Source organism: Propithecus coquereli, unplaced genomic scaffold (assembly GCF_000956105.1).
Source record: "Propithecus coquereli isolate 6110/MARCELLA unplaced genomic scaffold, Pcoq_1.0 Scaffold31, whole genome shotgun sequence".
NCBI lineage: Eukaryota > Metazoa > Chordata > Mammalia > Primates > Indriidae > Propithecus > Propithecus coquereli.
In genome coordinates this window covers 938,731-950,917 of record NW_012148730.1, presented here as the reverse complement: position 1 = coordinate 950,917, position 12,187 = coordinate 938,731, and the positions used below count along the sequence as shown (strand labels likewise).

The following is a 12,187-nucleotide window of genomic DNA, read 5'->3' as shown; positions in this document are numbered from 1 at the left end:
TTCATTCCAGTTGTATTACATTCACTTTGCAGAATTAGCATTTGTATTGGCCTTTATAAAGTTAAAATAGCTATTAGCATTAGTTATATGACAGGACTCATTTTGAGGAAATGGCTTTTTAGTACTTTTATCTAAGAACATCTGCTTAATGGCTTAACAGGGTTTTTATATTCTTGATGTGTTGTAAGAAGAAACTACAATATATGAACGACAAGGTGGTTAAGTATAACCAGTTTCTTTTTATTCTGAACCAAATACATAGCACCTCTTTTCTTTACCTTTTCTAGTGAAACCATTTCGTGTGAGAAAACTGCTTGATCTTCAAGCCAAAATGGTGAGTACCAAAAAGACCCTAAGATGGGCCAGTGTATTATGTGCCAGGTACTGAGCTAGGCTTTGGGGATATAAAATCAAATGAATTGTTATCTTCAAGAAATTTACTTTCTGGGGAGCTCAGTCAACAAAATGAAAAATGAGAATCAGACATGGGGTCAAGGAGGAACAGTGATCCTTGAGAGAAATTTTAAGGGACGAATATGATTTAAGTAGGTAAAGAAGGGAGAGAAGGGGACGGGCATGGTGGCTCACGCCTGTAATCCTAGCACTCTGGGAGGCCGAGGTGGGAGGATTGCTCAAGGTCAGGAGTTCGAGACCAGCCTGAAAAAGAGTGAGACCCCGCCTCTACTAAAAATAGAAAGAAATTAGCTGAACAACTAAAAATATATGGAAAAAATTAGCCGGGCATGGTGGTGCATGCCTGTAGTCCCAACCACTCGGGAGGCTGAGGCAGGATTGCTCAGGAGTTTGAGGTTGCTATGAACTATGCTGACACCATGGCACTCTAGCCCGGGCAACAGAGCAAGACTCTGTCTCAAAAAAAAAAAAAAAAAAAAAAAAGAAAGAAGGGAGAGAAGGGCACTCTTACCAGAGGGAACAGCATGAGCAAAGACATGTAGATGTCAGACAGCAAACATTGTTTAGGGAACTGGGTTGGTATGGCTAGAACAAATAAATCTTAGGGAGTGGTCAGAAATGAGTTTATATTCTTTGTGGATGGGATGTAGGAAAGCATTTAAGGATATTATCTTCTGGATACTTAAACTTCAATATATTCTCTGACTGTTACCTCTTGTCCTTATAGCTCTTTTTCATTGTTATTTCCACTATACCTGCCAGGTAACAGAAGTCTGTGAAGCTTTGGGTACAAAACAATAGGAAGTATTAGTGCCCACACCTAACTGGAGCCTTCATGGCCTACTTAAAGGCATTCACACTGAATGAAAAACATAGACCCAGAACACTTTTGTGCTTCTCCAGTATGAGGTCTTCTCTTAGTACAGTTCAATGATTGTTCTTGCCTTATAGCCTCCTGTTTTTATTCTATGGTACAATGTCTTCTCTTAGTTTGCTGAGAATATTAATGGTAATGTTTTTGTCCAAATTTAATTTTGTTTCACATTAATAGAAATTGTGAAAAGATGTATATTTTTCCATGTTACAGCAAAACATTTCAATGGAATAAGAAATTCTTACGAAGTATAAGATCTTACTGATTGGTATTAACTGAAACAGTGTATGTTCAAGTTAAAAAATGATTTATTAGATGATTGTCTAAAAATTTTAAGTCCAGACATTAAATGTATGGTTTCATTATTAATATTCTCTATAGTACATTACTAAATTATTCTCTTGTCAACATCCATTTATAAAGATGCATTCCTAACATTTTTTTTTGATTAGCTGAATTTTGGTGAATTTGGGCAAGTCCAACAATATCAAACCAAGAAGGCATGGTCATGCTCATATGTAACCTAACATACATGATAGTAGCAGGCATTTGCTCACATCAGCACATGCGAGCAAATATATTGGATGTGTGAGTTTCTGATACCTGTAAAGGCATGTATCCCATCTATCCCCATTCATGCTCCATGACTCCCAATCTATGAAGGAAACAAAAACACAGAAATTGCTTTTCTGGTGGCAGGCACGAATGGTAGGAAGTGGGGCAAGCACGTTATTATCCCACATACACTAGATCAGGGGTGGGGAACCTTTTCATGTTGGGAGGCTGCATTAATTTGGCTATAATCAAATAAGGCTGCGTTCAAGAAACTTCAATTAGATATACTTAAAAATGTATATTATTTTGTAAAAATCTAACCACTATATACTTAATAATTTCAAAAAATGAAAACTATTTGTTAATTTTAAAATTAATTAACCTTTTAATGACTATGTCGTATCTGCTTTTTGTTGGAGAGCATTTGAATATTTGGTTGTAGCATGAAGGTCTGCAGTTTCAGTTGCTCTTCTAGATGGGTATCAGTCATTTGTGACCTGAAGGGCATCTTAATTTGGGTTAGGTAGGAGAATGTGATTTGCAGTGGTAAGTGGTTGAAAAGCAAGAAAGCATTTTTCAGGCATGTTGCCAAAGAGATGGGTATTCTGCATTTTTCTGTATTTCAATTGGATCTTTCTTAGTATCAAACAATAACTTTAAAATGTCATCTACTGAGAACTCAATCAATTCCATCTGTAGTTCTTTAGGTGCCTTGGTGATATCAACTAGGTGAGGCTGAAATGCTAATTTGAGTGTGATGTCATGATTCTCAGTCAATGAACCTTTCATTGTATTCTTCAATCAATAGGTCTGTAACAGCTTCATATTCGTCAAATCATTCACATATATCATCCTGCTCATCAGTGACCTTTGCTAACTGGGGAAAATGTTCACCTGATATTTCCTTCTGAAGAAAAATTGTTCTGAAAAAAGATAGCTTTTTTCAAAATGCTTGGATTTTTTGCCACATATCATATATAGACTTAGTTTTACTTTGCAAAGAAATATTCCAGTCATTGACATGATGTCACACAGAAATGCTGCATTCCTATAGAAATCTTCTTTCAATAATTCACATTGCTGATTCTGTTCTTCAGAAAATTCCTATGTTCTCGCAGAGATAAAATTTTGGCTAACATCTGTCCTGCGATAGCCAATGTACTTTACAATGATATGGCAAATCCACACTGAATACCTCATTGTTCAACTTTAGCATGTTATGAAACTGAATATGCCATGTTGCATTTGCACGGATATACTTAACAATACTTATAACTTGTTGCAAAGTGTCACTCAAAATTGTAGCTTTAGCATAGTGATTTTGCTGATGCAAGATACAATGAAAAGAAATGAGAGCATCTGGATCTGTTAATAGTCTTTTTATCTGTGCAATAAACTCTTCATGTTTTCTTGTCATGGAAGGTGTACCGTATGTATGTACACTCACTGAATTTACCAAATTCAGTCCAACTTCACGACATTATCTTGAAAGTTGTTGAAGATATCTGTTCCCCATGTTCTGTTCACAAGAGTGCCCAAAGCGAGTAATTCTTCACAACAAAGAGAATCTGTTATGACCCGAATGAAGTATAAAACCTGTGCCGAGTCAGTAGTATCAGTTGATTCATCCAAAGCGATTGAATAATATATATTTTCCTTTTGAAGTATTACATGAATTTCTGTTAAGTTGAAGGCTAATTCATGCTGCTGATCAGTTATGGTTCTCCTTGAAAGAGGCAGTTGTTTGTACTTTGAAACATTATCAGGGTCTAAGCATCCTACAACTTTGACAATGCATTCTTTCACAATTTCTGCATCACTGAAAGGCTTCCCTTATTCCCGAGTATATAAGCTACTTTATAAGTTCCTTCGGTGGCATTATTTCCAGGTCTTATTGCTGCTTGAAAGAATTGTCTTTGGTTTTGCTTTTCATCTTTTAATTTCTGCAATACAACTTTTTGTGCTTCTCCCTCTAATTTAAAATATTTATGGTCCTTATGTGTGTTATAATGCTGATGAGCATTGAATTTCTTTAATGTTGATATCACAAAGCAAGCAAATTATCTTACCTTTAGCAGAAACAAGATAATATTGCAATTCTCAATCCTTATTAAAAAATCTGTTTTCTTCCTTCAGCATTCTCTTGGTCTTCTTTTACATGTTGGGCTGTTAAGCAAACAGAATTAAAAAATACTGTTGAGCTGTGCAACTATTCACAAATCTCACTTAAAACAGAAACACAGTGCACCGTTGTCAAAAGCTGATAACAGACTGGTATACTCACTCGACCCCCATAAACTCTTGCCAACCAGCCTCATGTGATAGTGGTACCAGTTGGGGATGGCAAGTTAGAACTGAATCATGATGGTAGCAGCTGTCAGTTTAGCCCTTATGGCTTACTAATGTTCTAATTGTGTTGGTCAATCTGGGAGGATTATTTTGTTGAAACTTATTTTATTCTTTTGTATTTTAAATATGTTCATTTTAAAAACAAAAATATAAAAGACAAAGAAAAGTATATTAATAAAAATAAGAGGATTTGTTCTGCAAAATTTGGATTCAATCAAAAGACCATACTTCAGGACCTAGAAAGCCACATGTGGCCGTAAGGCCACAGGTTCCCCACCCCTGCACTAAGGCCCTGTCAAGAACAGGCTTTGGAACAAGAAGGGTGAGTTCGATCTCATCCTAAGGATTTGTGAGGATGGTTTCTGGAATTCTCCCTCTACTAGGCATGAGCCTGTGTGTATGCACGTGGCTATGATGTTTTTTTCTGTTCTCAGCTTTGTCTCTGTTTCCTCGGGGTTCCTTTCTTTAGTTTGTTTGGTCTGTCTTCTCATGGTAGAGGTTTTTCTCAAATGTTTTGTAAAGCTTATTGTCCAATTTAATAGTAAAGCACTAAAATGATGATCGGAAACTTGTGTATGTGAGCAGGATCTTGATGTTTCATTGGGAAGGCTCCCAGATGTCTGCATCAATTTTGCCAGAGAAGAATTTTCTTGTTTCCTGCCTATGGGGTTGCGAGGTTCTCCAGAGAAAGAGAACCAATAGGGGGTGTGTGTGTGTGTGTGTGTGTGTGTGTGTGTATTATGTATTTATTATAAGGAATTGGCTCATATGATTATGGAGGCTGGAAAGTCCAAAATCTGCAAAGTGGGCTGTCAGGCTGGAGACCCAGGAGAACCAATGTTCCAGCTCGAGTTTGATAGCAGTCTGCTGTGAAACCAGGAAGAGCTGATGTTACAGTTAAAGTCCAAAGACAGTCTGCTGGAGAATTTGTTCTTCCTCTGGGGCCTGTTTTATTCAGGCCTTCAACTGATTGGATGAAACCTACACACATCATGGAGGGCAATCCGCTTTACTTAAAGTTTACCAATTTGTTAGTCTTATCTAAAACACTGTCATGGAAACACCGAAAACAATGTTTGACCAAATATCTGGGCACCCTGTGGCCCAGCCAAATTGGCACATAAAATTAACCATCACAGGTATAAACCTGGCTACTGGCACTCTGGGACCTAAGCAATGGAAAGGAGTGAGGAATGGTCCTCAACTGTGTCTAGTGTCTAAGTCCAGGTTCATCTTCAGAGGGTAAAGCCCTAATGTCTTGCCAGTGTAGTGAAGGAATTTGGGATATTAACTGTTTCTTATGTAGGTTTTCAGGCAATCTTCCTGCTATCTGTCCCTCTTACATCCCCACTTTTCAGAGATACCTGGTCCCTCAAATTCCTGAGCCTTTTTGGGAATTCTCAAGCATGAATCTACTTCTTTTGAAGCTTTTTCTGTTGATGCCTTAGGTTTCATTTTCTTTGTTCTGCTAACTTGGTTGCTGTTCGCTCATCTTCATTCTAGTTTCTGAAATCTTATTTAAATTTCTCATTTGTTGTCGTCTCCCTTCTTGTTCTCTTTGAACTTGTGCTTTATGCCTTTTTCATACTGTCTTTTTTTTTTTTTTTTTTTTTGAGACAGAGTCTCACTCTGTTGCCCTGGCTAGAGTGAGTGCCGTGGCGTTAGCCTCGCTCACAGCAACCTCAAACTCCTGGGCTCAAGCGATCCTCCTGCCTCAGCCTCCTGAGTAGCTGGGACTACAGGCATGTGCCACCATGCCCGGCTCATTTTTTCTATATATTTTTAGTTGTCCAGATCATTTCTTTCTATTTTTTTTAGTAGAGACGAGGTCTCACTCTTGCTCAGGCTGGTCTCGAACTCCTGAGCTCAAACAATCCGCCCGCCTCGGCCTCCCAGAGTGCTAGGATTACAGGCGTGAGCCACCGCGCCCAGCCCATACTGTCTTTTTAATGGGGCTTTAATCACATATGTTCGATATGTCATATTTAACTGGACGTCTCCCCTTCACCGCTTTAGGGTTAACTGTTTAACAAAAAAGAAAGATTTAGTTAACTACACAGTAAGTTCTAAAGGTCTCTGCACTATTAAATATTCGTTTTCTCAAAAAACATTCCAACTTAAAACAAATGCTCTGATACACATTGATAATGGGTGTACAGAGGTCAGAAGACATTTTCAACATAAACTGGGTCATTTTGATTTTGTTTAATAACTTTAATTTCAAGAAGCTGTTATAAAATAAGAATACTGTATTTCTAAGCCTCATTTACTGCCTTACTTTGTGCGTATTCAAGTCAATAAAATTTTAGTATAATGAAACAATTTGATTACTTCCTTGGAATTCATTTTAGTGGTATGCTTTCTCTGGGATAGCCAGATATATCTAACACAGGTATCTAGCAGTGATGACCTCTTTCATTGTGAAGTTAGTGTTTTTGTTAAGATTTGTTTCAGTTTTATCAAAGTCACTTGACCACTGCACACCAATTGTGATTTTATAGTTAATTTTCCAAGAATTATGATAAACAGGTATTAATATTTCATTTGTTCTTTTTTCTTGGCTTCCCTTTTGGTCCTACCTCCTTGATGTCTAAATCAAGGACAAGTAAACTTTGAGTCCTGGGTTTGCTACCAGTGAGAGTAAGCCATGTTATGCTAGTAAATATAACTGGTAAGCCTAAGGTATAGGCAGAAAAGAAGATAAATAGGAAAAGAAGAAGAGAGAAAATATAAGGAAGAATTGGGGAAAAGGTTGTAAAAGAGAAGATCACAAGTTGCAGAGGGTTGTTTTATGATGGTTGATTTAAATGTCTGGTTACTCATTCCTTGATTTTCTGTAGCATCTTCCTTGTAGCTGTCTCTCAGTGAAATTAAGGTCTGAATATATGTTTAGTCTCAGTTTATTTTTTTGTTACTTTTTTGTTCTTCTTGATATTTCTTTTCCCAGTTTCTTATTGGCCACGAAATTGAAAATGGCAAACTCTTATTTTATTTCAGGGAATGCAGCCTCATCTCCAGGCTTTATTGTCACTATATAAGTTCTTTGCTCCTGCTCTGATTTCAGTATCTTTGCCTGTAAGGAAGAAGGTAAGGGATTAAGGACAGATAAGTCATTCAGATTGAAATATGTTATTTTTGGTAAAGTTAGCCTAAAAGATTTGAACTAAAATGTTTACAGTCTACTATTTTAAGATCTAGTATTATTGCACTGTTTGGGGAAATTTTTTTTAGGGATTGGCACTTCATGCTGATCTTATTTGATATATTTAATAGATTCCTGATCAGGAAAAAACTTTAAATGGATTTGTATGGGGGTAAAAGATTTCATAATCGGTATATTTTTAATTAATGAAGAGTTTTAGACTTTATGTTGTTTCTCTGACTTATGGGTACCTACTCTCTTTGTATTTTACATCTGAATTTGTAGATCTATTTTAAGAATTCAGAGAATCTTTGGAAGATGGCTCTGCTTGCTGTGAGGCAAAGAAACCAGGGCCCTTCTCCAGAACCTCTAAAGCTGATGTTAGGTCCAGCTAATGTTCGTCCTGTAAAAAGAGTAAGTATCTAAAACCCCAAACGACTTATGTGACTTTCTTTTTCTTTTTATTTCAGAATATTATGAGGGTACAAACTTTCTTTTATTGAATCCTAATAAGCATTCATATGTTAGAGGAAATTATAGATATTTAAATACATTTTAATTACTCAGCATTCTGTGCCAACCACATTCAGATTCCATTAATTGAAACACCTTAGCAGCTGCTTTTATATTTATAATTCATAGTCTGTTAAATTCATTGATAGATTGTTTTATCTTTCTCCTTTAGAAATGGAATTCTCACTCAGTTATACCAGTGCTCAATTCCAATAGCTACACTAAACAATGTGGAAAAAAAGAGATTAGTCTTTCTGACTGTCTGAGTAACACTGGATCATTTCCACTAGAACAACTTCAAAGCTTCCCTCAACTCTTACAGAACATTCATTGCTTAGAGGTATGTGACTGGACCATGTGCTCATTTGTGTTTTCTATTCAATCTGCATGGCCTTCATTTTTTTTTTATTTCAGCATATTATGGGGGTACAGATATTTAGGTTACATATGTTGCCCTTGCCCCCCCCCAAGACCGAGTTTCAAATATGTCCATCCTTCGGGTGGTGCGCATTGCACTCTTTGTGTATGCATATACCTGTCCCCTCCTCCCTCCTCCCCCCTCCCCGCTCCCTTGTTATATATTTTCTATATGATGATTTCCTTGTTCCAGTAAGTCAGGACTGACCCACTTTCAGATACTTGCTGTTGACCAGTTGTGCTCTCTTTGCAGCTGCCTTCTCAGATGGGCTCAGTGCTAAACAACTCTTTGCTCCTTCACTATATTAATTGTGTCAGAGATGAGTCGATTTTACTGAGGCTTTATTACTGGTTGAGTCAAACATTACAAGAAGGTAAGAATTGATACTTAAAAACATTGGATGAATGAGGATAGAACAAAATAGTTTACAGATGGGTTTCTTTTATAAGGGTGCCAAATTCTAGACAAGAGGAGCCTTCATATGCTATAATTATTTCTGTGGTAATCATATATTCAGAGCACGAATGCTTCTGTTATAAGGAAAGGAGGGGTGTTGTTAAGGAAACACTGCTGGATGGCCACCAAAACTCAATGGGTGGCTCTACTTTGATGTTTGTCACAATCCAAGGCCTCTTCATCTTTGTATGTCCAGAAAATTTCTGTTAAGTCCCCAAAGTCATAGGGTTAATGCTAACCCAACTCAGAAGAGACTAATGTATAAGCCAGAATGTCAATTTATTATTTTATAATAGAAGTAATTCTTTCTGGTGACCAAAATGCTCATATCTGCCAGCTAGAATATCCCCTCTCTGCTATCAGCGTATATGGGTTAATGCTAACCCAACTCAGAAGAGACTAATGTATGAGCCAGAATGTCAATTTATTATTTTATAATAGAAGTAATTCTTTCTGGTGACCAAAATGCTCATATCTGCCAGCTAGAATATCCCCTCTCTGCTATCAGCGTATATGGCAGCCAAATTTGTCATTAGAAGATTTCTTAATTATGGAATTAAAAGAAAGAGCAGTGAAGAGTCTTTCATCCAGGATATAGTAAAGCACGAGCATTTCATTCCTCCAAGGGGATATATTTCTCTAGCGATAATATTTTTGTTGACCAGATTGAGTGTTTTTTTTCCTGGATGAGCAACTGACTCAAATGTTTAAAGTTAGTTTTAGTTGGTTCCAGGCTAGCTCTACTACTTCTACTCAGAGTCTTTCTTTAGACAGAATACTAATACAATACAATTTATTAGATTTCCACTTAGTAAATTCCTGCTACTCTTAGATTATACCCAGTTCATTCTGATTGAAGTTTAGGGTATTATGAAACCTAAAATTCATATGGTTACAGTTTCCTGGATTATTATGTGACAAAAAGCTAATCACACTCATTATATGTGAATTTTACCAGTTTATTTTTTCACTGTAAGCTTTCCCCTATGTTATCAAGTTGTTTGAGGAGTGTCTCATTATCACCTCCACATACTTGTTACAATTTACAGTGTGAGTTGGCTAAGATGTATGAGACTTAGGACTTTTTTTTGTCATTTGTCACTTTAGTGATAATTATGTTTTATGCAGTTTTTATTGTGCGCTCAAATGCTTATGTTTACTATTTCTGCTCCAGAATGTATGTGGTACAAGGTGAATAATTATGATCATGGAAAAGAATTTGCCAACTTTCTGGATACTATCATCAGGGCAGAGAGCTTCTTACAAGTAAGATTCTACTTCCTACACATTCCACCAATCTTTACTAAAATTTATTTAGAAGTCCATTAAAAACCTTTTCTTTGGTACTTGACATTTTTTGTAAACAATATTTGTTCAATTTGAAACTCATTATAAATGGAGCTGAGTTGGACTGACTTTTATCTTTGCACTGTTGGATTTGAAGAAAGGATATGTTAAGTCATTTACATAAAAGGGAAAGGCCTATAATTTAAGAGAATAAACTGAAGAAATAATTGAATGCATGCGATTAATTGAATTAGCTAGTAAAGTAAATCTCATAGCGTCACTACTTGTGTTTTTGTGATCAACAAACACTTTTTGAGTGTCAATTATGTTTCAGCCCAATGAACTATTTGGTCTTGGTAACCCTGAGTTTTATTTTAAGCTGCAGCTCAGGTATTAGCACCATCAGGAAACCTTCACTCATTACACCAGTATCGTTAGCTTCTTATGCTATGTGCATAGCTCCCTGTGCTTACCTCTATCATGACACTTTCAGCATCTATTTTTTCACACATTATGAGCTCCCAGCAGGCAGAAACCATGCCTAACTTTTCTTCATATACAGGTGTTCAGCTTGATACCTAGTATAGAAGAGATGCTCAATAAATGTTTGTGGAATAAATCTTAAGGATTTGGTGTGAAATCATTTAATTGGAAGTTGGGTGTGGATGACAGTAGTAAGGATAAAGGGAGGACTCTAGGTTGACTTTTGGGTTTCCTGCTTGGGAGGATGGATGACATTGATTAAGAAAGGAATATATGAAGAGCAGGATTGGAAGGAAAGATAAGTTTGATTTAAGAAATTCCTGTGGGACATCTAAGAGGTCATATCCACTACACCGTAAGATAATGAGTCTACAGAGTTCAGGAAAGAGATTTGGGCTAAGATACAGATTTAGGAATCCTCATGGTAAAGGTAATGGTTTTAGCTATGATACGGATGAGATTGTCCAAATAATTCATGTCATGAAAAGAAGGTCTAGGATAGAGTCCTGGTACATGCCACTATTTAAGGTTTAAGGTGATAAGGAAAAAAGAGAATCTCTGGGTCCTCACTCTGGTGGAAATGTAAGCAACCTAGACATTCAGGCCTCTAAAGATGGAGCTGCTCAGAATTTGGATTTGTTCTATGTTCTGTGACTAAATTCCAGTTCTATTGTATAACATTGTATACATTTTATTTTATTTTATTTTTTTCTAATTTGTTATTTTTTATTTTTTGTGTGTGAGGTATATGCTACACAATCCACATTTTTAGCATTAAATTGTCAATATTAATTGTAACAATAAGAACATCAACAAGTAAGATTTTCATGAACCAACTGTAGGGTTTTGCTTTTTTTTTTTTATTCCAGGGTATTGTGAGGGTACAAACATTATGGTTACACTTTATGTCTTTGCCTGTTCAAATTTACTGCATATACCCCAAAATAACAAATTTATCTTTAGAAATATTCCATAACTTGACTTTTATCTTCTTTTCAATTGATGAAGTTTTATGGTGTTTGAAAACTATATTGATAAAGATGGTAATGTATGTAAATACTACTCATCTCATCTTTTTTATGAGGTCTGGCACCTAACCTATGGCTTTTATTATATTGACAAAAAATTAGCCTAAGAGTGAAACAACTATAGCACAAAATAAACTGGTTATTTAGAGAGTAATTATGACTGAAGAATTCCATCTAAGGCTTTACTGTCCACTTGTTTTACAGGAGGGGTTTTATTCCTGTGAAGCATTCCTGTATAAGAGCATTCCTCTCTGGGATGGCCTCTGTTGTCGATCACAGTTCCTTCAGCTTGTGAGCTGGATTCCTTTTAGTAGCTTCTCTGGTATGTATCATGAAAATTTGGAGTCATTTAATTCCATTTAATATGAATTAAAATGATTTTGAATTATCTTTTTTTTGAATTCCTAGAGGTGAAACCGCTTCTTTTGGACCATCTTGCACAGCTCTTCTTTACATCAACCATTTATTTCAAGGTAAAAAAAAAAAAAAAGTCTTGCTTAGATTCAATAGGAACTATTATTCTATTGCCAGTGATACATGATTCCAAATCGCCATTATAGCAGTGGTTTTCTAACAGGATTCTTTTGGATCTGGGCTTTAAGGTGCTGCATCACTCAAGTCAAAGTTAATGCATAGAATTTTCTGTTTTTAAGGTGTTGTCACATAGA

The 12,187-nt window shown here is 36.2% G+C and overlaps 1 protein-coding gene across 1 annotated transcript in view; it reads left to right on the top strand.

Moving 5' to 3' along the window:
* Positions 1 to 12,187, top strand: part of CENPI (centromere protein I) — a 65,883-nt gene that overhangs the window by 16,175 nt on the left and 37,521 nt on the right. Inside the window, exons 6-13 of the mRNA XM_012650027.1 lie at positions 288 to 334; positions 7,190 to 7,279; positions 7,620 to 7,748; positions 8,020 to 8,187; positions 8,518 to 8,638; positions 9,896 to 9,987; positions 11,724 to 11,841; positions 11,928 to 11,992. Of these exons, the coding sequence (XP_012505481.1) occupies positions 288 to 334; positions 7,190 to 7,279; positions 7,620 to 7,748; positions 8,020 to 8,187; positions 8,518 to 8,638; positions 9,896 to 9,987; positions 11,724 to 11,841; positions 11,928 to 11,992 (830 nt within the window). The remainder of the gene's footprint in view (positions 1 to 287; positions 335 to 7,189; positions 7,280 to 7,619; positions 7,749 to 8,019; positions 8,188 to 8,517; positions 8,639 to 9,895; positions 9,988 to 11,723; positions 11,842 to 11,927; positions 11,993 to 12,187) is intronic.